Source organism: Symphodus melops (assembly GCF_947650265.1).
Source record: "Symphodus melops genome assembly, chromosome: 6".
Classification (NCBI taxonomy): Eukaryota; Metazoa; Chordata; class Actinopteri; order Labriformes; family Labridae; genus Symphodus; species Symphodus melops.
In genome coordinates, this window is record NC_136696.1 from 16,883,019 (window position 1) to 16,909,331 (window position 26,313).

General features: G+C 41.7%; 1 protein-coding gene across 3 annotated transcripts; it reads left to right on the forward strand.

The window, feature by feature from the left end:
- Positions 1-1,203: 1,203 nt before the first annotated feature.
- c2cd5 (C2 calcium dependent domain containing 5) lies at positions 1,204-26,237 on the forward strand. 3 transcript variants are annotated; one of them, XM_079347233.1, is made up of 29 exons: positions 1,204-1,544; positions 1,988-2,094; positions 2,186-2,272; positions 2,412-2,583; positions 2,679-2,774; positions 2,924-3,079; positions 3,196-3,433; positions 6,945-7,108; positions 9,658-9,746; positions 11,364-11,472; positions 16,680-16,794; positions 16,965-17,063; positions 17,170-17,281; positions 17,411-17,490; positions 18,190-18,376; positions 18,457-18,621; positions 19,549-19,593; positions 20,088-20,228; positions 20,299-20,362; positions 20,523-20,584; positions 20,764-20,862; positions 20,991-21,080; positions 21,176-21,254; positions 21,965-22,057; positions 22,533-22,565; positions 22,898-22,999; positions 24,160-24,353; positions 24,449-24,595; positions 24,745-26,237. In XM_079347233.1, exons 2-29 carry the CDS (start codon positions 2,005-2,007, stop codon positions 24,868-24,870), a joined length of 3,234 nt encoding a protein of 1,077 aa, XP_079203359.1. In that variant the 5' UTR covers positions 1,204-1,544; positions 1,988-2,004; the 3' UTR covers positions 24,871-26,237. The 3 variants fall into 3 exon arrangements, with proteins under 3 accessions (XP_079203359.1, XP_079203361.1, XP_079203360.1); XM_079347235.1 differs by lacking the exons at positions 6,945-7,108; positions 19,549-19,593 and adding an exon at positions 6,144-6,259; XM_079347234.1 differs by lacking the exon at positions 19,549-19,593 and having other exon boundaries at positions 1,205-1,544.
- Positions 26,238-26,313: the final 76 nt, after the last annotated feature.

The following is a 26,313-nucleotide window of genomic DNA, read 5'->3' on the forward strand; positions in this document are numbered from 1 at the left end:
TAGCTCCTGTGTGAACTGCCAGAGTCTGGGTGTGTGGGGAGGAGAGATGACTGTTGTATGGCTTGTCACTGTTTCTCTCTGCAACATTATTCCAGTGTCACTCTCTCAAACAAAAAAACTACATATTCATAATCAACCAGAAATAAACAATATACTCAAAAGCAATGCTTATAAAAGATAATACTAATTCTCGTGTGACTTAATGAAGCAAAAATGTATTATGAAAAGCTGAAAAATGTAAGAATAAACATGGGTCCAGGTAAGAGGAGGTCATTAAGTTAAGACATTTAGTCATTAATGATGAATCACACTTCAAAGTTCAAGGGATGACATAGACTTCTGTCTTCATGGGTACATACAGGCCAAAAATACCAACCTAACTCCTCTCACTGGACCGAGTTAACAAGCTACAGGCTTTGATTTAATTCTGAAAACAATGCAAGACTCAGTATTTAAGATATATATAAAAACAATGTTCATGGGCCAAATGGGTCTGACTTTACCCAGTGTCCCAATAGAGGAAGGGGCCCTGGTTATTTAGTTATTTTAAGTGGTACTTAGAAACATATAGTGTCAGGTGAAAGGATCCAATTTAATTTAAAAATATAAAAAAAAATATGGTCTGACAGATTTTCAAACGTGATTTGGTCAAACAAAAACACAATGAATTCATGAAGACTTATGTGAAGTTGAGTTTTTCTAGGACTCCAAAACAGAACCATAATACAGCTCAATGTGATTTATCACACATATTGTTGAAGTTAAGGTGAAGAGGTGAGTTGGAGCAGAAAGAAAGAGACAAACAGAGCTTGAGTGATTATGCTGCCTACCTCAGTGTTCTGGTTGAATGAGTGTGATTGAGTGCCACAGACAGACAACCAGAACCATTCATTCATTATTATTTGTTTGTTTAAATCGTTAATCAGCAAATGTAAGCTTTGTATTGATTTGTACATGAAGAGTAGCGGTACAATTACGCACTTGGACACATGAGCCACTCCGCCTTTGAGTCATTTCGGAATATAATTTAATCTGTTTACGAAACTGTGCGAAAAAAAAATAATGCGAAAGATAGTTGTGTTTCTATGTATCTACATAATTTATGTTCTCAAGCAGTTAGAGTAGCTTCAAAAAAGTTTGTTATTTTTTGTAAGCAGATAATTTCAATATCAACGAGGGGTTAACGTCGGTGTAGCATGTGATGTTTCAAACTTCCAAGTTGTACGTGAAGGCATCACACTCAGCCCTGAAGACTCATTCATCATGTACACACCTATCAGGCTAATGTTAGCTATTGGCCTCACGGGTTGAACACTAGCATGCACAATAACGATTTACTAAGTAGGTCGTGAAGTCATCTTTACAGTCGACTCACTTTAGCTGCGTGTTTAGACGAGTGTGCTTTGAGTTGGGTTTATGGGGAACCAGCGTGTCGTGTTATGGGAGACACACGGAGGTCAGACGACCGGCTGCCTGTCAACACAAGTATCCGAGTAAAACAACCTAGCCTGCTTTGACTCACACCAGCTTATTTTGTAGCACTGGTAAGCATGAAACTGGACTCGCTGGAAGAGGCGAGAATGATTTGGTTAGTGCAAAGGTGTTGTTGGCGTGATTGTACAAAAACATGGCCGATCAGGTAGAAGAGCTAAAGACTGCAGTGATCCTAAGTGGCTTTTCATGCTAGCATACTGTGCTAACTTGAGCCAGCTAGCTGTGTGACATCAGCACCAGTTCAATAGTTGATTACAAACAGAGTCGATGAGATAGAAGCAGTGGACTCGCTTGAATACGCTGGTTTATTATCTAGCTAAGTGAGCATGTAAACAGAAGAATGGGCTCTCCATGTTGTCACTAACATATGTCTGTGTAATGAAGAGGCCCACTTGCCAGCTCACACTGTTAGCGGCAGCAGCGTTTATCACAGCAAGTATCTGTTTAAAGTCGACGACATATAATAAAGGTACTGGTATAATTTTGTTTCCAGAATATCTCAAGGGAACCATGCCAGGTAAATTGAAAGTCAAAATAGTGGCAGGGCGCCACTTGCCTGTGATGGACAGAGCAAGTGACCTCACTGATGCGTTTGTAGAGGTGAGTGAAACCTTTTTTTTTATTTCAATCTAATTGATAATATCTCTTAACAACGTAGTAACACGTGTGTGTCGTGCCTCTTATTTATCAGGTAAAGTTTGGAAACACAACTTTCAAAACAGATGTCTTTCCAAAATCTCTCAATCCACAGTGGAACTCAGAATGGTTCAAATTTGAGGTAAAATGCTCCTTTAAGTGTTCAAAGGTAGTCGTAGCATCACACAATGTCCAGACAATTCACTTCATTTATAGCTTCTCTAACACTGTCATTGTTCTTCCCTTCTGTCTTATTTCCCTGTTTTTCTCTTGCCGTGTAGGTTGATGATGAGGACTTGCAGGATGAGCCGCTGCAGGTTACCGTGTTGGACCACGACACGTACAGTGCTAACGATGCCATAGGGAAAGTTTACATTGACATAGACCCGCTGCTGTGCAGTGAGGCTGCCTCTGTCATCTCTGGCTGGTTTCCAATATATGACACCATCCATGGTACAAGAACAAACATATCTCACTGTGATTATTGTCTTTGTCTTTCTGTCATTCCTTATGATATCGTGTTGCTTCTGTCCTTTTCTTTACTGTAGGAATCAGAGGGGAGATCAACGTCCTCGTCAAAGTGGAGCTTTTTAACGACTTGAACCGATTCAGACAGTCTTCCTGTGGGGTCAAGTTCTTTTGCAGTATGTCTGACTAGACTTTTGGTATCCAGTTCTTTGTTGGGTTGACATGCTTAATGAGGGCGCCACCTTTTCTTTGATGAACTGTGTATGTGTCAGTGCCAAACAAGGAATAACACTCTGTGTGGTGTCTGCTTTATTGTCTGTGGCAGCTACATCTATTCCAAGGTGCTATCGGGCAGCAATGGTGCATGGGTTTGTGGAAGAACTTGTGGTAAATGAAGACCCAGAGTACCAGTGGATAGACCGTATTAGAACTCCTCGGGCCTCCAACGAGGCCCGTCAGAGGCTCATCTCTCTTATGTCGGGTAATAACAATTCACAGATTCTCTTAATGTTGGGTGTGAAGCAAAATAAATTTCGTCACACTAAATTGTACCGTTTTATTTGTCTGATTTGTCTGTTTTTTCCCCCTCTTTTATAGGAGAGCTGCAGAGGAAAATAGGGCTTAAGGTGCTGGAGATGGGCGGGAATGCAGTGGTGGGCTACCTGCAGTGTTTTGATCTGGAGGGAGAGTCTGGGCTGGTGGTCCGGGCCATAGGTACAGCCTGCACACTGGACAAAATCAGCTCGGGAAGTGCTCCCAACACCAACACGCATACACACCCTAACACAGCCCCTGCATCCAATGCCTGCAATTCCCCTTCCAAGGACGGAAAGGAGTGAGTATAAAGCAACAACACAAGCATGGACCCTGCCTCTTTTAATGTGGCGTTTTGCTGCCAATATAGCTTGCGAGAATGGGGAAAGAACTGTGTGTGCAGTAGAGGGAGAGTGTGTGGGGCTAAATGTATTGTATGCTGTGCCTGTGTAAAGAGTAGCTCACAGCTCCTCTTGTGTGTGTCTCAGTATCTTTTAGATTGCCCTTCGTAGGTTGTGTGTCACATAATTGCATCATGGAAATAACAGCACACAACATATCCTGAGACACACACATGTACAGTACATACACAGCTACCTTCAACCCCCCCACCACCTTCTTTGTCTGCTCTTTTAACTTCCCTTGCATGGTTTTTTTTGGTTTTTTTGCATAGCATCTGCATGTTAGTATGGTATCTTTTTATATTGAGCTTACATTATGCTTCTCAAAGTGTGCTTCAGGACTTGATCGCACCCTGGCCATTGAATGATTAGCTTGTGCCGCCATCATTCGTAGCGACGGCTGAGTGCATGTGTGCCTCTTATTTGCATTAATACACTTTATTTTGTGTAAACGGGATGTAACCACAGCTGGTTGAAGACGTTGATGCCCTTCCTGTTAATGTAATTATAAGACCAAATTATAGTGTTCATCAAATGATGCAGCTAATATTGATTGTATATCCCTTTTTAAGCTTAATTACTTTTAAGTAGTTAGTAAACATGCTGTAGGTGCATAAACTCAGTAAGGTAATGTGTTATTGATTATCGGCTTTATGAATACATTAAAAGTTCATTGATACAGCTTTTATTATTTGTTGACAGTCTTCAGCATGGGGTCCACAGACAAAAATCCATCTCAACTAACTACTACACTTATCTGATCCATAAACTATAACTATCTTTACTTAAAAATACATTATTTAAAAATAAAACATTTACACAACAGATGACTTTTTTCAATTCATTATGACTTTTTCTTTAATCAAATTATTAGATTATATTTACTGTATAAACATAACGGGTTTCCTAATTATACTTGATTTGATCTTTTTGCCTTCTTTATTTTTTTTGATCATTTAAATATAAATACATTCTTGGTTGATGGCTGAAATTCTGGTCAAAAAAGACAACATTTCAAAAAGTGTACCGTGTGTATAAAGATGTTGCACAGCCAAAAATTAAGGCACGATCAATAGTCCTGAGGCCAAAGGAGAAAAACAAACAAAAAAGCGGCATAATCTTTTTTAAAAGTTGGAATTAAGGTTGTATTTGTTTTGTTTTGTTTTTTACCATAAAATGTTTTGATTTCTTTCAACGATTGATCCATTTCAAAAACTGTTTTCCGTTCTTGGTCTCGTTTTTGTTTCTGTTGAGTTGAGGCACTGGATACATCGTTCTAGAAAATCACTGTGTGGTGCACAATTATTCAAGCCCTTGACATTAACACATGTTACAACTGCGAGTTCAAATGGATCTGATTGGAGGCACAAAATAAAACCTTTTGAGTCTATACTTGGATTACTCCTAGCTAAGATCAGGTAGAACCAATTGCTGTTGTTTGTTAAGTAAATGGTAAAGAGCCCAATTAAGTCAAGACTTTCCCAAACATAGACTTAAGGTATATATATATATATATATATATATATATATATATATGGCTGCTGAAGTATTTTTGTTGACCATATTTGAAACTACTCTGCAGGGAGAGAGAGAGATATGCCCGCTGTGATGTCTGTCTGTCTTGATTGTGGAGCAACATCTCATGTTTATTATGAACCTCCTGAGGCTTTGCTGCTGGAATCGCAGAGTCAAGTGGAACTTTTATAAAATGGGAGTTAAAGCTGTTAAGGCAACTTTATAAAACGCAATGATTGCAGATAAAGATTGTCGTAGGTGCATACAGATAATGGCAGAGAGCGTGGCGGGACCAGCTGGGTGCATTAAGAGGAGAGAAAGGCGAGGGAAGTATGATGTTTGGTTTTTTTTGGTAAATGTTTATTTTGTGGATTGTATGCATTTTATTTCAAGATAGGACAATGTATAGAGTCAGAAATCAGACAGAGAGTGGGGAATGATATGCAGGAAAGGAGTCACAAGCGGGATTGTAAGCCGGGTTTTCTGCTTGGAAGACTACAGCCTCTGAACATGAACATGCACAAACCACAAGACTACCAGCACCCCAACTGAAGTCTTTTGTTAACAAATATTAGAGCAAGTTAGAAATCACAGCAAAATAAATATATTACCAAACCCCCACCTCTTGATGCCACAGGTATTCTGTCATTCTGTGGGAAACTCTGAAGTCTATTTAAACTCAAAGCTGTAACACTGTAAAATGTGGAAAAGTCCAAGGAGCTGAATTATTGTCTAACGCCCTGTATGTCCAGTGTGTCCTTGTGCCTGTTTGAGTATTATTTATGATGTTTGCATCCCTTCTGTGGGAGACTGAACTATTTAGCTTACAGCTGTGCATGAACTTCCTGCTGCATTCACATGGCTTTAAATGGAAAAATATGGACAAAGACAGGGAGTAAAAACAATTTTCCTTTTTTCTTTTTGTCTCCCTTTTCACTCTGTCGCAATATTGTGGTTTTTGGTTCTTGTGTGCGTCTCTTTCTCCCTCCCTGGCTACATTTGGATTGGGACGTTTCTTGCCGCTTGTGTCCAAATTGGTCCTCTTGTCTTCCTCTCTCTCTCTCTCTCTCTCTCTGTGTGTGCTGATCGGCCCAGGTCTCCCCTTGCCCACGGATGCCGCTCCACCCACAACAGCCCTGTGCATTCAGCCTGCAGCTCCCAGAGACTGTCCCAGAACTTCTCTGTCTCTGTTCCCACTCTCATCTTCACCGGTACGCAGAGGCAGGGAAGGAATATAGACACAGGGAACAAATATAAAGTAGGAGAGAAGTAGATGGTGTTCATTTTATGGAAAGAGGGAAAGCAAATGTATGTTTGCTGGAGTCTGGTGGGTTACAGTCGAGCAAAGGTGGAGGAAAAGGCATCACAACAAAGAAGAAGACAGACCCTTATATAAGATCCTCCACCTGCGTTGGCTGACAAGTTCCCTTCTGCACCAACCTGCAGTTTTTTCTTGCTGTTTTTTAAAGAAGGGTTTCAGGTGTGGCTTTAGTGCAGATGAACAGCCGGTGATCTTGGTCAGCTCTTTCTTTTTTTTCTTCACTCTTCTGGGACACATGCTTCAGCTCATCATCCTTGTCAAGTCTAATCCCTCGTCTTTTGCCATGTTGCTTTCTTTAGTTACGTGTGTCTCTTCTTCTTCTTTTTTTCTGTCTTGTGTAATTTTTGCTTTCCATGCTTGCTTTATGTTTTTTTTTCCGGGTTCTCCAGCCATCCGTAGCACCTCAAACACATCTCACCCAAAGCACACGCATTAGAGCAGTCAACTTCTCAGTTTGACCACAACCCTGACTCACTCCCATATATGCGCACACACACAAGCGCACATGCTCAGAGGGTGAGGTGGTGACTGACGTGTGTGTGTGTGTGTATATGTGTGTCATGTTCTCCTGGCAGGCCGGTATTTGGGGACGACCTGCTCTCATCCTCTGGCCCGCCAACCCCTTTCAGAGCCCTCCCCACCTCCTCCTCCTCGCCTCCCCCACCCTTCTCTCCCTCCAAGCCATGCAGCCGCCAGTCCTCATCATCAGACACAGACCTCAGTTTGACGCCCAAGACGGGTAAGAACATGTGACCTGCCCTCCTCACCCCCCTTTCTCCCCCCCCCATCCGTCCCTTCCCTTAACTTCATTGTGGTGCTACTCCAGTGGTGGTTTTTGACATTTTTGTTCATTTATGTCTTTTTATTTTACATGTTTTCATGGTTAAGTTTAACCTTTTTTTTATTATTATTATTACAACCCCTCTTCTCATCGTGTCCTCAGTGGCCTGGTGTTTCTTTCCTGTTCCTCACTCTCGAAAACAAGCTTTTTGCTGATGTAGAAAAAAAGCTGCTGAATGATTGGAAGACACACCAGGTCTCTGTATTAGTTTTGTCCCGTGGTTGTTTTGGTCTTTAAAAAGAAGCACTGTGTCTCATGAGGGGCTGTTGTTGATCGAAAGTCATATTTTCGTTAAGTATTGAGGTCAAGGTAAGATTGGTGAAACTCTACTTCCGAGGAGCTAAAAGTGTTAACTGAAGAACGCTCCTGGAGAGGAGCAGAAACCCCAGAAGGCGACCTCCTTTCTTTTTTTTCCTTTTTTTTTTCCTTCTCTACTTTTATTATTTTTTACGCTTCTCTCTCATCTGTTTGCCCCTTCTCTCTCTCTCTCTCTCTCTCTCTCTCTCTCTCTCTCTCTCTCTCTCTCTCTCTCTCTCTCTCTCTCTCTCTCTCTCTCTCTCTCTCTCTCTCTCTCTCTCTCTCTCTCTCTCTCTCTCTCTCTCTCTCTCTCTCTCTTCTTTTAAAATATCCTGTATCCCATTCCTATCTCTAATCTGCGTCACCTTTTCTGTCATCATCTTTTACACACACTGTTTAAGCAGAGCTGCAGACCTCGCCCACATCTCTTATTGTGCGCGCCTTAAAGGGCTGCCTACTGATGTCGTTTCCCCTCGGCGGAGAAATTGTCAACAAATCTGAGCTCGACGACAGTATAGCCTGCTCGCTACAGTAGGACTGTTCACAGAGGTCAGGTCAGGTCATACCTCGGTTTTGGGGTCACTGTTCGATCAGTGAGTGAGCATTCACTCGAGGCAATCCGTACAGTGCCAAAAACAAGTTTAACCCCCCATCGTCTAACTTGTTTGACTGCTGTGAGTGCACAGTACCGTGCTCAAGCAAGTTTCACTGTTGGGCTGTCATACAGTCTATGGCTACTATTTAACAGCCATCTGAAATATTCTTTCAAGTTGCACAAGTTAACGTCGTGAATCAACCAAGCCCCCCTAAATGTGAACATATTAACCAAAGGTTTGTTTGGTCTCCGGGATGACATCCGCTTTAGTAATAATCCGCTCTTTAAGCACTGGACAAAAATCCTGTTAGACCTGAAGCGGTTTGTGTGTGTGCGTGCAAGCATGCTTTAACACGATACAAAGCCAACTGGATGCACCCTGTGAGTTCAGTTTAACAAAATGTCCCAGATGCAAATTGCAAACAACATTAGAATCCAAACAGAAAGGAATAACGTGCTGTTTGAAAATATGAAATGTAAACAATGTGAAATATTGGACAACATAAAACATGTTGCCCTCAGGAGCGTTGTATCTTATTTAGGATTTATAAAGTGTTTGGTTACATAGTTGTTGGCTTGATCCCTTTTAATACACACTTAAAGCCAGGGTCCTTTCCTACTGCATGTAGTGTTATAGCCTTAATAATACATGAGCTTCTGTGAAGTCTTCTTTGAAGCCAGCACACGCGTAATTTCCTGCTGAGAATAAAATGAAAAATAATGACAATTCAAACTTATCAGGCTTTTCTTCTTCTTTGCTCGTGTCCCCTTTTCTCGCTGTCACATCCTTCTCCACCTTCTCTGTTATTGTCCTTTTAACCTCTATCTTTATTGTTCTGCCTTTCCATTCTCAATACATCTGTTTTCTTTCCCCTTGCACCCTTCTTCTGTTTTCTGCTGGATAGAGGTGTCCCAGCCAGGGAGACGCAGGCCTGGGATCTTCCTCTGCCCTAGCTCCCCAGCCCTCTCAACATGCACTTTGCCCCTTCCTGGTTCTGGCTCAGTGAGCTTTGTTAAAGGCTCTGTCCCCAGAGCCACCACCCCACCCCCTCTATCCACCATCCGCTCAGACTCGGCCTTGCTGAAAATGAATTTGTCCCTCACAGAGGACCTGCTGCAGGCAGCCTCCGGTATAGTAGGACTGCTGTGTGTCATCAAGTAACGACTTTAAAACAGTGTCGCATCGGCATCGCTCGAACTTCAGAGGCAGCAGTAGGACAGTTCACACCTGGAACAAGTTGACTTGTGTTCTCAGGGGAAACGACTCACATGCATGGTCTGATTACCCAGAGTTCACTTCTAAAGATTCTGCTACCTAAGCATGTGGTTTGACATGTAGGAATGACTCGAACGTTACGCTAGGTCTAGTCTAAATGCCATGATGAAAATATCAAGAACAGTTAAGGGTGATTATAAAGTTAGCTTTGTAACTATCTTTGTCATAGAAAGACTAAAGCATTGAATTAATAAACTGACAGTTTGCCTGCCTTTTCTACTCCATTAACCTGTGTGTTCAAAGTGTGTAAACTGAAGCCTGATTCTCCTCTGTGATCAGGAATGGGCAGTGGGGGCAGTGGCGGCAAGGATGCGGGGCCTCTGAAGACCCTGCTGAGACAACAGACACAGACAGCTCTTGAGCAAAGGGTACGATGACACTGGACAATCACACACGCTCACTCGTCTATTTCAACACTTGGTTAATGTTCTGATATTTAATACCGCAAAAGCAAGCCAGAGTTTCAATGAATTTTACACACACAGTTTCCTGATCTTGATTGACTCGCAACACGGCTCACAGTTACTCATTGTCACACGCTACTTTTCACGCTGCTTGTTTTTCTTCATAAATATAGTCACAAATCTACACTGGGGAGGTGTGTAATCGGGAGTGGGTTTGTGTAAGAGCAAGTAATGTTCCCTTTCTTTGTCCTCTTCATTACTTATGCCACTCAGGGAGCGTCCTCCTCTGGGTTATTAATAAACACCGGGGTATGTCCCATCAGTGTGACACACACTGTCTCTTCACATTTCCTCCTAACACCCTGACCAACCAATGGCCAGCACCAAGTCTGAATCAACTCCCAGCCCCCGACTCTCCTCTGCTGTCTGTAGATCTCAAAGGGGACGGCCGGGTTGAGCAAAGTGGCATTAAGTCCTTGTGACTGCTTGCGTGTTTTGCTTTGCGCCTACCGCTCTCTAATAGACTTGCAGACATGTAAGGCGGAGGTCTGGAGGCTAGGAGTTGAGTTCCCCCTTTAATTCTGAAGGGGCTTGCGACTGTGTGTTTGCCACCTGGAAACTTGTGTCAATCATCTCCCTCCTCTCTGACTGCAACCTCTATGTCGACAACGTAGAATGAGCACGCTCACCCCATCTCATCATTCTCGCGTCTTTGCTCCGATGGGAAGAGCCGTCAGTCAAAATAAGTGACCGTCTTCCTTCCTGGTGTACTTGACAAGAAGGAAATAAGTGGTAGTTCCACCTGATTTCTTCTCATCACATATATCTGCATGATTGGAAATCCCAATACCCCTCAGGTTTTCTTTTAAGGTGGTCCTCTCTCAACCTGAAAGGAAGCGATAAGGAAAGATGCAAGCAGTCCCAATAATTTGTAGCTCCTTGTGTCAGCGACTGCATGAATGTGCATCACATCGTTTGACTGGCCATAGAGGAGCATCCAGTATGTTCTTTAAATGGACAGAGAGAAGCATGACAAATAGAGAGTTTGTGTGTGTGAGAGTTTTCTTCACTATCAACTCTAAGTCTATTTAATGCATTTATATAGATTTGAAAGGATTGAATAAAAAAAAAAAAAAAAAAGTATAAAGAATGTATTAAAAACGTTTCCTCAGTCACTTCCAGATCTATTGTAAATGCTCCTGAAAGTTCAGGCTGGAATGTATTGAGTGGGGGGGTAAATCTTGCATGATGAGGTGTAGGGGGCACATTTACTGCTGTTCCTTGCTGCATGTTGGCAATTTTCCTGACAATGTTGACTATGTTTTGACAAAGATACAGTATCACAACTTTTAGCACGAATGGACACAGGTATATTAAAGCCCTCAGATTTCCTATTCTCCAACACAGACAGCTTAGGGGTTAGCAACATTATATTATTCTCTAGTGCTGTACATTTGAAACATGTGTCTAAAATCCATATATTTTACTTGTTATAGTCATAGGGGCCGAAGTAGATCAGATATTATAGAGAAATCGATTTTCCCCTGCTGTCAGTGACTGGGGCTGTCTTTTCATCTGCAGGAGTTCCCCTTCTTCACCTTGACGTCTTTCCCGCCTGGTTTTCTGGTTCATGTTGGTGGAGTGGTCAGCGCTCGCTCTGTCAAATTGCTGGACCGTATACACAACCCTGGTGAGTTCCGCATGCACAAATGTAGTCCTGAAGTGCAGTTGACCTAATGTCCTGTGGAGTTATTCGAGTTTCTTCACGACAGTGTTGTGTTAGTGTCCGGTCTTGGCTGTTAGTCTATGCTGCCCATTTTATCTTGTGTTAATGACCAGTTCTCCTGTGTGTGGTCCCGGTAGCAACTTGTTTGATTTGTGTTAAGACCTCAGTAATGTACGAGTCCTAAAGCAGGTGAAAGCTGTTTCCTGGTCACACTTTTAGCACGAAGTTAGGACACAACACACAGTGTCCAAAATGTTCATGGATCGGGGCAACTTTCACCTCGGTCTGACTGACTGGCTTAGTGTAATGTCGAGTCTGTGCTGGTCATGTGAGGGTGTGAGTGTGTGTTTATACAGTATATGCTCTGGTCACAGTTTTGTTGTGTGCTGTGGTGCTGCCCCCTAGAGGTGAAGCTGCAATAGTGGTGCATGGCTCAAGTCTGTTGCCTGCTGCTTCTGTTGTATGTTGTTTGCTGCAGGTTCTGTGATGCATTGTTTTGATGTTGTATTACTGCTCTCTCTCTCTCTCTCGCGAGATTTCAAGAGGCTTCTAATCCCTGCATCAGTATCCTTATCCTTATGATTTGTGTGTGTCATGTGGACTTCTGTGCAAGAAACAGCCAAAGTCAGAGGCGTTCTTTTGGGGGATTTTTTCGTCTGTCTGTTCTTTCATCAAGTTTTTTTTTTTTTTTTTTTTTTAGCTCTATGATCCTCAAATTTGATGCGAACTAGGCCTTGATTGCAGTTTCTCTCGAGGAAATATTTTCTGACAGAATCAGGAATGTTTTCACTCATTTAGAAATGTTTCCGTTTTTATTATTTTTAATTAAAAAACATATGTCTTAAACTGTAAGGTAATCAGACATGTGATTATGGGGCCTCTATCTACCTGTTGGAGCTCTCAGGCTATGTAAGTTAAGTTGGGAGAGACTTATATTAGGGCTTCGCTGGTGAGTTTTGACTGGGTTAGGATAAGCAGGGTTTTTCTCAGAGGGATATGGGTGGGGGGAGGGGGATCAGACCAGAAAATTCTGTAGGTCTGCACATACTGTAGGCGTGAATTCTTCTGAAAAGAGCCCCGTTCACTGTTGCTGTCGTCAGACGACTGTAGTCTCTTTATAGTGCAATTCAGCTATACAGCGCCATAACGCAAATCCTGTAGTTCAGCAGTGTCCACTCAAGGTTTGCTGCAGAAGCACCATCAGTCTCATCACCAGGAATGACCATGTTTGCAAGCTGATTTAAAAAAAAACTACACTGCATTGTTGACAACTTGTCCAATTTTGACTTGATGAAGTCTAAGTTTTATTTACAATAAAGTGCGTAGCTAACCTGACTGACAGGCGGCATGTTGACAGCCACAGATGGTACTCCAAGGTTCCCTGCAGTTACAGATACGTGACCTCACTCAGGCTTCATCCATTTGTATTACACAGTGGCGTAGTATTGGTCTCCCTGTTTGTGAATTCATGTTGCTTTACAGCGTTGTGGAAGCACAGGAGAGCATGTCACAGCCTGAGCTCCACATCCACACACAGTCAGACGTGCACACACACAGTGCTGCTCTCGTCACGCCGCACCTACAGAGTGGATTTCACTTCACCACTGGATGAAGTGATATCCACTCTGTGCTGCCTGCAGGGGTAGCAACAGAGGCGAGACTTCGGCGAGACAGGATCAGCAGAGTCAGCCGGGGAGCACATTACCGTGTGTGTGCATGTCTGACTGTGTGTGTATGTGGAGCTCCCCGCTGTGCTGTGCTTCTGCAACACCAAAACTTAAAGTCAATTCTACAGGCCGGGACACAAATATCTCACTGCAACATGATGTACAAACAATGACGAAATGACGGCTCAGCTTAGTGACGGTGCAGTTGCAGAAAAACACTGAACAAAGCTTGTTACGATCTACCGGCAGTCTTTAAAGGGTCTCAGAAAAAAAAACAGGAAGGTGCTATGTGGAGATGTTATGAGTATGTACAGATAGTAAATGAGTTAGACAGCTACTGCATGCTTCTCCTTTGTGTTATATAGCTCCTTTGGCCTTTTAAAGATTTTGCTTGTAGCTTTTACTCATTCTCTTCTTTTCCTTGTCAATCCTCTTTTCTGGATTTTTTATTTTTTATTTTTTTGTAGGCCTGAATATAGTGTGTTTTCAAAGTAACCGTGAAGTGGTGTCCTCCATACATAGTAAAAGTGAAGTGCTGCTGTTGTGCTGTGCTTGGTTGTTAGACTGTCTCTTCTTTTCTTTTTCTCTCTTTTCTGTACTAACGGTGTGTTCTGGCCCAGCCTTGGGTAACACGCGCTCATACAAACTGCTAGACTGGAATAGTGTCACCGCAGGTATTTCCCCCCCTTTTTTCTGCTCTCACCCAAGGAACGGTGGCAGCTCAGTGAAGCACTCAATACTGACATTTAACATCAAACATCTGATGATCTAAATATCCTCCAATAGATGCATCACAAACTGGATAATGTCTCACTAAAAAGTCACAAATTGCTGAGCTGCCACCCCTCCCTCTCTAATCTGTGTGAGTGTGTGCTGAGCTGAGTTGAGCATGCGCTGAGTCCCCACCCCATCCAGCCTTGCCTGGCTCCCCTGCCCCCCCCCCCCCCCCCCCCTTACACACACACACTCAGCTCATCCTGCTGCACAGCAGCTCTGCCCTAATGTTGTCCCTTCGCTGTTCTACCGCTTTCTCAATCGGCATCAAGGCCAAACCTGTCTAGACCAGAGGAGGTTTAGGAGGTTTACTCTGTGATAAAGAGCCACTGATCTGGCATGTGCAACCCTGACTCACTGGGCCGTATTCATACTGAGAGAGATGGGGAAGAAGGGATGGATGGATGCATGGAAAGCAGGCTGATTGGATGGGTGGCAGTTGAGGGAAATTTAATAGATTTGGGACGAATGATGGGGATGGAAGAAAAGGTGTGAGCTTTGGGAAAGAAGGAATGTGATTGCACTTCAGTTTTCCAAAACTTAAAAACTAGACTAGATTTGATGGACTCTGGTGAATGAATATGGCCCTTCTCTGCCCATGAGCACATGGTCATGAGCGTGCACGTTGGTGAGCCTGCGCCTGTGTGACATGCTGCTTCTGGTTTAAAGGAACCCATTTTGTGGGCCCTGATGCCTGACCATTGATCATTATTCTTCATTCACTCAGTTGATCCCCCTTTTGAGTTCCTCTCATTAATTTCTTCACCCTTTTAACCCTCAGCATTTAAGTGGAGTCTTTTGGAGCTCTGTTAGCATGTGGCCCTCCCAGGGAGTCATGTGGTACAGCTCAATACTTCAATGTAGCTAATCTTTTTTTTTTTTTTTTTTTTTTTTTTTCCTCCTGTGATTAAGAACTAGCAAAACAATGAGTTCAGAACTGGCAATGATAAGGCTCTCCTTAACAAAGTGAATAAAACAGAGGTGGTATTGGAGCAGTCCTCATGAGCCTATTGAGACACATCCATGGTTAAGCTGTATTATGATGAAGGCTCATTCCTCTTGAATTTAAAACCTTTTCAACAGGGTAGTACTTCACTTTGACAAATGTATTTTGTTTAGCCAGATTGTCCTTCTAAAGTCGGACCACCAAAGTAAAACATGTACTAAAAGCCCCAATTTGTCACCTGCATCCTTTCTGTCAGTGCAGCTAGCTGAAAGGAGTTGTAGAGAAGAGAGAGACACGATGTTCTTCTTTTTTTAATTTTATTTATTTATTTTTTGATAACATGCACCTAACCATTGACTTTGCCTTAATCATCATCATAATCATCATTCACATCATCACTCTGTATCACAAACTTATAGTTGGTTTTTGCTTGCTTTGATACACCATTGAACCCATAAACCACCAGAAAGCACAAACTGTCATTTATGTAGTCTGTCGTTGTTCTGGTGAATCAAAGCTGACAGGTTAGACTCATTATTAGTCACAAATAGGGGTGTGCGATATAACCAAAAAATACCTCTTAACTGGAAAGTAACATGTGCATGTGCGTGCATCATCTTTGACTCTGAAGAATGATAATGCTTTTTTTGTAATTCGTGTAGCACATCGCTGGTGAAAGAGAACTCCTAGTTCATTACATTGACGATCAAATGAAATGCTATTCGACTGGTAAATAAATCTGTAATGTGGGCGCATATCTGCGATAAAATGAGTCGATATGATATATCACTTGATAGGCTGATTGCCCATTGATCGGTAGAGCTCTATCAAAAACAACTTTTTAAAGAAAATTTTGGTCATATTTATTAACTGAAGATTTAATCATTCAAGTAAACTAACCCGTAATAAAACAAACAGTAAAATCACCAGAGAGAGTGTTGAGATCAAACAGATAGTAAAGTATGAGAAAACTATGACATCGTGTCAAACAGGATTTATTTTACCAAGACCGACAAAAAGGATACATTAGCATTTTAAGCTATGCTACACGGCGTGTATCCTGGGTTCAGATTAGTAAAACAGCTTTTGTTTTTTCTCTTGCCCTTCTTGTCATGAGGTACGCTTGCTGAATGACTCTGCCAAAGTTTGCTGCGTGTGTTTTTGCTTTGCCGGTATCTCAGCTGGTCGGTCGGGCCGAGGCCTCAACCCGAAGCTTTTCAAGTTCTTTATATTCTGTGCGTTGCTTAATTTGTAGATGCTAAACAAAGTTATTTGTCAACCTGTCTTTGATGTCAACCTGGTTTATCAAAGCTGACAAGTTAGACCTTATTATTGTGAATTTGCAGATTCACAGCTTTTGGGTAACATTCGTCTTTTCAAAGCCAAAACACCTTTTTAAGAAGGAGCATCGTCTAGCAATGAAATCTAACAATGTTGATTTTTGAGGCTGGTGGTGTTTGTTTTGTCCCCTGGCGTTGTTTTTTTTAAAATGTATTTATTTTTCTTATTTTTAACTTCAGCAACTGAATCTGTGGACTCTGAAGGCGTGTTTTGATGTAAACTACTCCATACTGTTTTGCACATCAAAAAGACAACAAACAAAATATGATCTAAAACGATATGTATCGTTATATCGCACACTCCTAGTCACAAACTTGTCTGATTTCCTGTTAGCATGTTTTTAGTTTTAGTACTGCACTGTTAAGAGAGGTTTTTGTCATTTAGCCAATCTCATTTTTTTCTTTTGAAAGCCGTTTGATTTCATGATCGTGTGTGTTTTGCAGATGAGCCAGAGACTCGTGACGCCTGGTGGGAGGAGATCCGCCAGGAGATCAAATCTCACGCCAAAGCGCTTGGTTGCCATGCTGTTGTGGGTTACAGTGAGAGCACAAGCATCTGGTGTGTAGACGTATTTACATTCATGAAAATATAGCACATCTTTATGCCTTTCCAGTTTTTAAATCGATTCAATAAAACAAGTTTCCATTACTCTTTAACACACATAATGGTTTCATCTCTTGTGTTCTCATCCTCTCCCTGTTGGTTCTTTTGATCGTCCCTCCACACAGTGAGGAGGTGTGTATCCTGTCAGCATCAGGCACAGCGTCTATCCTGAACCCTCGGTTTATGCGAGAAGGCTGTCTTGACATTGGAATCACAGACCACAGGTTAGCCCGGTTCAAACACTGAGCAAACAGACCCTTGTATGTGCACTGTGTATGTCAGTATGGATTGTATTGAGGCTTATACCAGATGGTGTGTGTTGTATTCCAGGTTTGAGGAGCCGTCTCCCCCGAGCTGTGGCTTCTGTCACATCCCATATGATGAGCTCAACATGCCCTTTCCCGCCCAACTCACCTACTGTTACCACTGCAGACGACAAAAGGTCTCTGATGTATTCTGTTTTGTTTGGCTAAATCGAAGGCAAAAATCACTGTTTATCCATTGAATCAATATAGTCTGGTGAAAAGAAGAATGAAGTATTTGCATTCATTGTCCTCTGTTTTTTCTGTAGGTTCCTGATGTGCTGTTCACCACAATAGACTTGCCGTCAGAAGCATCTGTCACGGGAAAGGGCTGCCTTATCCAGGCCAGGTTAATACTCTCAAAGTGAAATGGTTCAAACCCCACATATCATGATTTCTTAACCTGAGAGAAACGCATCCAATGAGGTCGAATAAAGCCTTTTGTTTCTTATAACACGATCCCTTAAAGTATAGCAGTAAGTCAATTCAAATCAGGATAAAGTCCAGTGTCTTAGACAACACGTAACACAAACAGATCCTAATCAACCAAGAGCTTCTTCATTACTCATCTGAAAGGTTAATTGCCAGTTTATCTCAACCTTGCCAGCCTTCTGACAGTGCTGGGAGCTAATGAGTCAATCACAATACGAGGCAGCTGAGCATTTCCAAAAGTTCTGTTTTGATTCAGAAGTAGTTCAAGCTTTTTCTCCTCCACTGGAGCCGAGAGCTTCAGAGCAGCACACTGTCGGGAGCTTTCAGCGCTCTCATCTCAGTTTGAGACTCAGTTTGTCAAATTTACAGCTTCCAATGTTGTTGCATCTACATTCCTTTTGTTTACAGTGACAAAGCCGAGAAAAAAGAAGTGAAACGACAAGGATTCCAAATAATTATAAATAATTTCTAAAAATATACAAATTTCACACCTTTTTTTAAGATTGTCATCTGCAGTATGTCCTCTGAAAATATTTGCCCAATGTTAGATAGTAGGCTCTCATGAAAGACACAAGTGACTTTCATTGAATAAGTGCCATTGTTAATTGTCTTCTAGGCTGTGTCGGCTAAAGAAGAAGGCACAGGGGGAAGTGAACGCAACGGCCATTTCCAACATGCTGCCTTTCATGGAATATGAGCTTCACACACAACTGATGAACAAACTGAAACTGCGGAGCATGAACGCCCTGTTTGGCTTGCACATACAGATCAGTGTTGGAGAGAACATGCTCCTGGGTCTGGCTGTACGTACACAACTTAAAAGCTTAATTGGCCGTACGTGTGTTTTCTGCAGCACTGTCATTTAGCGTGTGTGTGTCTTCAGTCCGCTACAGGTGTGTACCTGACAGCTCTGCCTGCACCAGGGGGCATCCAGATTGCAGGAAAGACTCCGGGAGACCTGAGCAACGAGCATCATATGTCTACCATCCAAAGACGGATCAATGACACCATAGCCAAGAACAAAGAGCTCTATCAAATAAACCCTCCGGTGAGACGCACAACACATGCAGCACGGCCAGTCACTCATTCATCCCTGCAGGTTAAGTTTCTGCAGTGCTTTTCTCTCCCATTTACCAAAAACCAAGAAGAGCCATAGTCAGTAAGAAGCCTTGAACTCCAAAGTAAATACTATTAATAGAATGCTTTTGTTGTTTTTGTGTTTGTCTTTCCAAAGAAATTTTAGCTTTTGTTTGAATTGGGGAACTGTATTCATATAAAATATGCGCAAAAATATCATATACAATTAGAATTTGTCCCTCTCAGTCTGTAGGTTTGCATGAAGTTCTTGTCTATGGTAAATGATAAAGCCACAGGAGGTGCAGGTCAGCATGGCCTCTTCACTAAAAGAGCAGCCAGTTTGCCAACTTTACATCACTGCAAACAGAGCAACTTGTAAGTAATTTATTTACATTTAAAAAAAGACTGACGTTAAAAGCAAATCCACATAAACTAATAACAGCTGACCAGTGCACTGCAGATTGGGCAGTAAGTAGGTGTTGCGTCACAAAGATAGTACTCAAACAAAGTGCCTTGCTTATGGAAAAATAAAGATCTGGGAATTTTCTTGATTGAGCGTACACTTACCCCAGCGTTGTTTCTTTTTTTTTCTCCAAAAAATGAGCTCAATGACGTAGTACAAGTTGTTCTGTCTGCAGTCATGTATAGTTGAGCTTCTGTGCCAAAAATCTCAAGAAAGAGTCCGAGTTCACGGTCCCTCATACTGTACAACCTCACTTAAAAAAAGAACTATCCCTTTATTATGGTTTTATACAAATACATTTCATTATCTTGGGTATAGTCGTCTCTGTTCCAGTGGTAAATGATGTACATAATTACATATAATATTAAATAAATGTAGTGTGTTTATGTGAATCGTGATAAACTTACCCCTCTTGTCTCTCTCTGGTTATTAAAGAAATTATTTGCCCTGGACCCTGAGGTGTTCTGCGGCATAAACATGGTACTGAACGCGGCAACTTTTAGCTGTGTGACACAGCAAAGCATGACAAATACTTCACTATATTAATCAAAATACTACACCCTTGTACTATTACTGTGTAACAGCTCTTAACTGGGACCAAGGGACAATATGTAACCCACTCCAGAGTCACCTCTAGAGGGCAACCCACTGTAGACTGTATCTGTGTTCTTGTATATTTATTATGACCTGCCCTGCCCATTTACACTCACCTGTGTATGTTTGTGTGTGCGCGTGCGTTTGCACCATTCCTTCCTCTTCCAGATTCATGTATATTTTAACACCAGCTGTGCGTGTAACATTTGCAGCTGACTGGATGCTCGAGTGAGTGTGAGCATGTGATGTGTGTTTTAATTAACATAGTCTTTTTTACTAGCAAGACAGATGTGAGATGCAGATGTGGGCTGCTGCTGTGGTGTTCTGGTGTGCAGTTGGACATGTCTTCTGATCAGGCCTTGTGACTCTTTGCCTGCCAGGAGCTGCCAGAGGAACTGGTTGGTTCTCCAATCCCTGAGCCAAGACACCGATCCAGACTGTTTCGATCTCACTCGGAAAGCTCAGACGAAGTGTCTGAGCTTGACCTCTCACATGGAAAGAAGGATGCCTTTGTCCTGGAGGTATGTATCTCAAAAACACATTGTCACTACTTCCAGGGACAAGAGTAAGCATTGATTTTTATTTCCACAGATTGATGACACTGACGCTGTAGAGGACATCCACTCCCTCCTCATTGATGCCCCGCCTCCCGCAGGTACTCTCAGTCTACTCACTCCACAGCAATAACAGCACATCCCACACACTGCTCATGCTCAGTCAGGAACCTCCTGAATGAGGCGAGGTAATAACAGTTGTTATTTTACCTCTGCTTCCAACATCCTTGTTTCAATTCCCACTTTTTTTTCTCTCTTTAGGCTTCTACAGCTGCAACACTGAGGTCATGCCTGGAATAAACAACTGGACTTCAGGGGTTCAGGTAACCCTCCGCTATGTACTGTTACCTCCATTACCTAAAAGCAAACCGTGCATTCAAGAAGCTAATAGGAAAGGAGTAATATTTTCAGGGCATTTTAATGGATATGCAGTGGGCAGCTGTACATGCTTTGTTTTTATCTAACATAATAAAAAGTTGTTATAAACATGCGTTTCTTCCAGATGTTTACATCAGTGAGGGTCTTTAGGCTGAGTAATGCAAATCTTACTAACCAAGGCTTGAACAAGATCTTCAATGACCTCTGTGAGAATCTGCTAAAGGTAAGTGACACAAGTGGTGCTGTTGTTATCTTTCATGACAGGCATGTTACACTATTTCTGACCTCTGTTCCTCTGTTTGTGTTCTGAATGAAGAGAGATACAAATCAGTTCATTGTGTTTTGTTACAGAGTTTCTACTTTAAGTTGCGCTCGATGATTCCCTGCTGCCTTTGTCATCTCAACTTCACTGTAGCGGTGCCTGAAGAAGAACTTATACAGGTGAGAAATGACTGGCTTTGCCTGACTTTTTTTTCTTTCTTTTTTTTTTTGCATCATGGAAAGAGTCAAAATAGAACTTCTCTGCATCCTCCTAGGTCGCAGTGACAGCAGTTGCTATGACCTTTGACAAAGACCAGACTCAGGAGAAGCCAGCAGAGAAGCCCGTCACCAAAGGTCTGTCCTGTTTGGGGAGATGACTCGTGATTTCATGCAGTGACAGTTATTGTTTTATTTTTCATACATAAAGGATTTTGTTAACATCTTTATATGAACAGCATTTTCCTTGCACCATAACATGGGCATATGCTCATTCATATGTAACCACTGCTGAATGGAAAGTAAATTGGAAGTTGGGAATTTGTTCTGCATTTGTTTACCAGGGGGGTGGAAATTAATTTTTTCAGGGAGACCTGAAAACACATCACTTACAGTTCAATTAGAATAACACAGAGAAGCTAAGAAAAAGGCAAAAAGCTCAAACCAAAGTAAAATAATTACAATTCCCAGTTATGCACATCTTTAGACATTTTCTTTCTTTCTTTCTTTTTTTTTTTTTAAAGAAGGGGTGAGTGAATTTAACAGTTTAGTAGATCTGTATTATTCTTTTCTCTCCTTTTCCTGGAGTTATGGAGTAATCAAGATTCAAAAATACCTTTTTATAACTGCAAACACAAAATGCTTTTGAGTTTTTAGTGAAGTGAAGAAAGAGAACTGTCCTCTCACTATGCTCCTCTAAACAGTGTAGCCCATTTGAGAAGCGTCACGTCCGTTGTGTTTGTGTGTGTGAAATCTGGCTAAAGATAGATAGATGGATGGATAGATAAATACTTTATTGATCCCAAGGGAAATTCAAGCCCCCTCATGACTCTTTGTGCAACCTTTAGGATCCGGTGAGACCGAAGAGCAGCTTCAGTTCCCCCTGGAGTTGTGCGCAGACTCATCTCTTCCCAACTCACAGCCATTATCCAAAATCTCAGGTAAACTTTAAACATTTTTATTTTTTTCATCTGTCGGACCTTTTCCTTAGACTCGTCTCACTAACAGGCATTGCCCATCTCCTCAACTAATACTTTAGGTACAGTCTCTTTATTCACTCCAGCTGCAAAGCTCTGCCACAATCAGCTGGTTATGGTTCAATCGGAAGGTAAATAAATAGTGATGTTTCAGAGCACTTAAAGTGAGAAGTTGTGATTTTGACTAGATGAGATGTCATGCCTCTGACTCGGTGTAGCATTCCTCCCTTCACGTGAACAGTAACAAGAGCAACCCAGCAGGTACTCACTTTAGAAGGCGCTTTTTGATGTACGAACATTTTTAGATTTAGGAAAGGCAAAATACCTTGTGCTGTGTGACCACCTTGGAAGGGTCAAAGGTCAACCTTGAATTCTTCTTGCTTTCTGTCACATGCATGTACAGACTTTGTTTTTTTTCTTTTTCTTGTGTGTGTGACAGGTGTCCCAGAGAGTACAAACATCTCATCTAGAGGTAAGCCTCAACAATCTCCCCAGTACCATCTCCCTGCTACCAAAACTACTACACTGCCCTGTTTTGACTTTTCATCCTTTAGTCTCGGACAGTTGTCCTGCACTGCTCCCAAACCTCATCCACTTTTGTTCTTTTCTTTTTCGTTTCACTGTGTCCTGTTTTTTTTATTTTGTTTTTCTGTTTTTTGTTTTTTTTCTCTTGTTGTGTTGTTGCGTTTATGTACGTTTTGGATGTGGGCTGTGTGTTTGTGTACGTGGGTATGTGTATGTGCGTACTTGTGCGTGTGTGTGTTTGTGTGTGTGTGTGTGTGTGTGTGTGTGTGTTCTCTCCAGCTGCCTCCGTTGATTACGGTTCCTTTGCAGACAGATGCAGCACCTGGCTAGAGCTGCTTAGGCTGAAAGCTCACACCATAAGACGAGGATCAGTTAAGACAAGTAGGAGGACACAGTCTCTCACAAACACAGAACACAAGTACACAACCAATCTTGCACATCAAAGTACACACAAACACACATGCTTACGTGCTCGCGTGAGCTCAAACACCCCTCCATGCTTGCCGTTTGGGGGGGGGGCGGAGCATCTCACATCAAGCTGCAGCTATTTTGCTAGAGTGTGAAAGTTGAAGCCCCGCCCCTCAGATGGATCAGCCAATTTTTGAAATGCCTGTAGCCTTGGTAACCATGATGGTGATTCATAAGAAGTTTTTTTTTTAAGTTGCTATCAATGTGCTTGGTCTTTATGCACTTTGATCACATTAACTACATTTCTTTATTTTTATCTGCATTGGCATCAGTGAATTGATTTCAGCTGAGAAGAATAACTATTTAAGGATATACTGTACGTGCACGAATCATTTGTTTTCGAGATTACAGTGGACTGGAGTCGGTGGTGGAAATGCTTTTCTGTAAGATGTGGTTTGATTTGTAGTCCTATGCACTGTAAGTGAACTACAATCTAATGTGTGGCTCTGAAGGTTCCTGCTTTGATGGATGTAAAAGCCACTTCAGGTAAAATTGCAGTAGAACGATGGAGCAGCTTTCACACTCTGGCTCGTGTATATGTGCCCAGCTTAGCTCATAGCTGTCTCTGTCCGTCTCCATTTCTCAAACCTCTTTCAAAAATGCAAACAGTATTCACACATGTAAATGTACACAGCTGTGCCCAGGTCTGTCTGTCTGTCTGTCTGCAGACACTGTTTAACTGTCTTGTCTGTTTGCTCCAACTGCATGCCATGCACGGCAGCACATGCTTTCCCAGTGATTGTCTTGGCACCATGCATCAACAACACTGCATGTCAAGTCACATATGTTCCTAACATGCACAGACAACATACTGACAAGCATACAAGTTTACACGTGTTGGTCTCTCCGTGCAAATGCTAGCAGCATTGCATTTTTGCACCCACATTCCTCATTCCACATTCACATTCCTTTGTGCTTTTCAGTTCATATTTGTTTATGATTTTTCAAACATACAGTACTTGAGTTTGTTTTTTTTCGGTCTATCCATTCTCTTTTATGTCCTTGTTTGTCTCCCTCCCTTTCTTGTTTTGTTTCACATTCCCCTTTTGGACCCGCTCTCTTTGAACATTCAGTCTCGTCTTTGGAGCGCTCCAGTCCGCTGCCTGATGGACGATCCCGCTCGCTGCGCTCTTCACGCTCATTCGGTGGCAGCTCAGTCACTGTAGTGAAGATGACGCCACTCTCCTTCCTACCTGGGACACGCATCATTAAATACCTTGGGATCATCAACATGTTTTTTATCAGAGAGACCACATCATTGCGAGAGGTAAGAGTACTCGGACGGGCCAAAGGCATAGGCCGCAAAATCAACTTATGCAAAGTGTAGCCATATGTACCTGTGTTTGTGTTTTTTCTCTGCAGGAAGGCGGGGTCAGTGGCTTCCTTCACTCATTCATAGCAGAGGTGTTTGCGATGGTTCGAGCCCATGTAGCAGCACTTGGTGGTAATGCAGTGGTTTCCTACAGCATGAAAGAGTGTGTGTTTATGGAAAATCCAAACAAGAACCAGGTACTCTCTCAAACTATATATATAAAATTCACATCCTTACACATCCTTTAAGTACTCCTAGATATACAGCACAATCAACCATTATACTTAAACCTCAGAGTTAACTGTTTTCCTGCGGTTTAATATTCCTGTCTTTGTTCCTCCTGCAGGCTCAGTGTCTCATTAATGTGAGTGGTGATGCTGTAATTTGTGTCAGGGAATCGGACCAGGAAACCACTCCTTCAATCACAAATTCTGCACAGAGCTGCACTAGTGAAACAGACACAACTACGTGACACACCGAGCTGTGCTTGGTCTGCAGGACATTCAATCCGAGTGAACACTCTTCCTGATTCTAGCCGTCCAAATATAAGTCATTTTTATTTGCCTTAAAACTCTGTAAAAGATCCAAAAGTTTGGACCCAAGTAATAAAGAACAAGTTCTTAAACGCACTCAAATACATGTTTGTGTTGGTACAGGAGTAAAGGATATTTATGTTTGTTTTGTTTTTTTATTAGTAACAGAAAGCATTTGTGCTGGAGAATCTGATGTAGCTATATGGAGATACGGTAATGTAAAAGTGTTTAATAATTTTAAGGGTGAAACCTACTGCCAAAGTATCCCTGCTATGTATTATCAACCATCCATTTCGGCCATTTCTTTGTGCGTCAACACAAGAGACGCCTAAGGCAGCTATAACTAATTTGTCCGTCCACAGTTCAGGAGTCATCACATGGACATGCCAATAGGGATGCAGTTTGAACCATCAAGTAATGCAAGTATAATCAGATTCTCACCAAGTGTTAGGCTCTGCTTTGAGTTTCTGAGAATAAAGGCCCATCTGTTGAATGGTCACCTAAAGCATATATTCAAGTTTCAACAACACAGATGCTCTCCCTTTAAAAGAATAATCGAACCTGATCTTTAGTAAGATGGAATTGTTTCTATTTTCACTTTTTTTCTAATAGTTATAGATAATTGGTTTATACTTTTAAACTTCTTGATTCTGTTATTTGCTTAAGGCCATAAATACTATATGCTGTTGCTCACACAGGCAATATCCTAATGATAATCAAATGTACTTAAGTGTCAAATAATGTTCCAGATTACTATTTTGTGTTTACTGAAGAGAAAAATTTAGGCCACGATAAGAGAATTATAAACATATTTTTATATCACTGGAATTTTCCTTTATGAACAGCTACTACTTTATGTCCCAGTAACTATTTTACAAATAGAAACTATGAAGTTTGTCAATTAAAACAATTCAGGGAGGCAATGGTAAAGGGTGATGGGTATAATGTTGGATTGACGTAAATCATAAATGCAATCTTTATCATGTATTTGGCCATTGAGGTTTGGTAAACTGCATAATACATTACAGAAAAACTGGTTGATTTACTCTGTATATTGGGGCAAACTTTGCAGCTCTGGGATCAGTTCTTCTTGCCGTCTATGTCATATGTAGCTCACCTTTGTTAAGCCTCGACAGTCTCTTTTGAAATCACGCTTTCTTTTAATAATAGTCATGCTACTGATGAGTCAATCAATACTAAAATAAAATCAAAAATCTTGTGTATGTGAGACCTGAAAAAATACCATGTAAATGTTTTTCTCAAATCAGATTTTAGTATTTTTGTAACATAAAATGTATGAAACCTATGGCTGTGCAATGACTTCCTGATGTTTTGATTGGCTGTGTCTGAGTGTTGGTACTCTTATCTCTTGTGATCAGTTT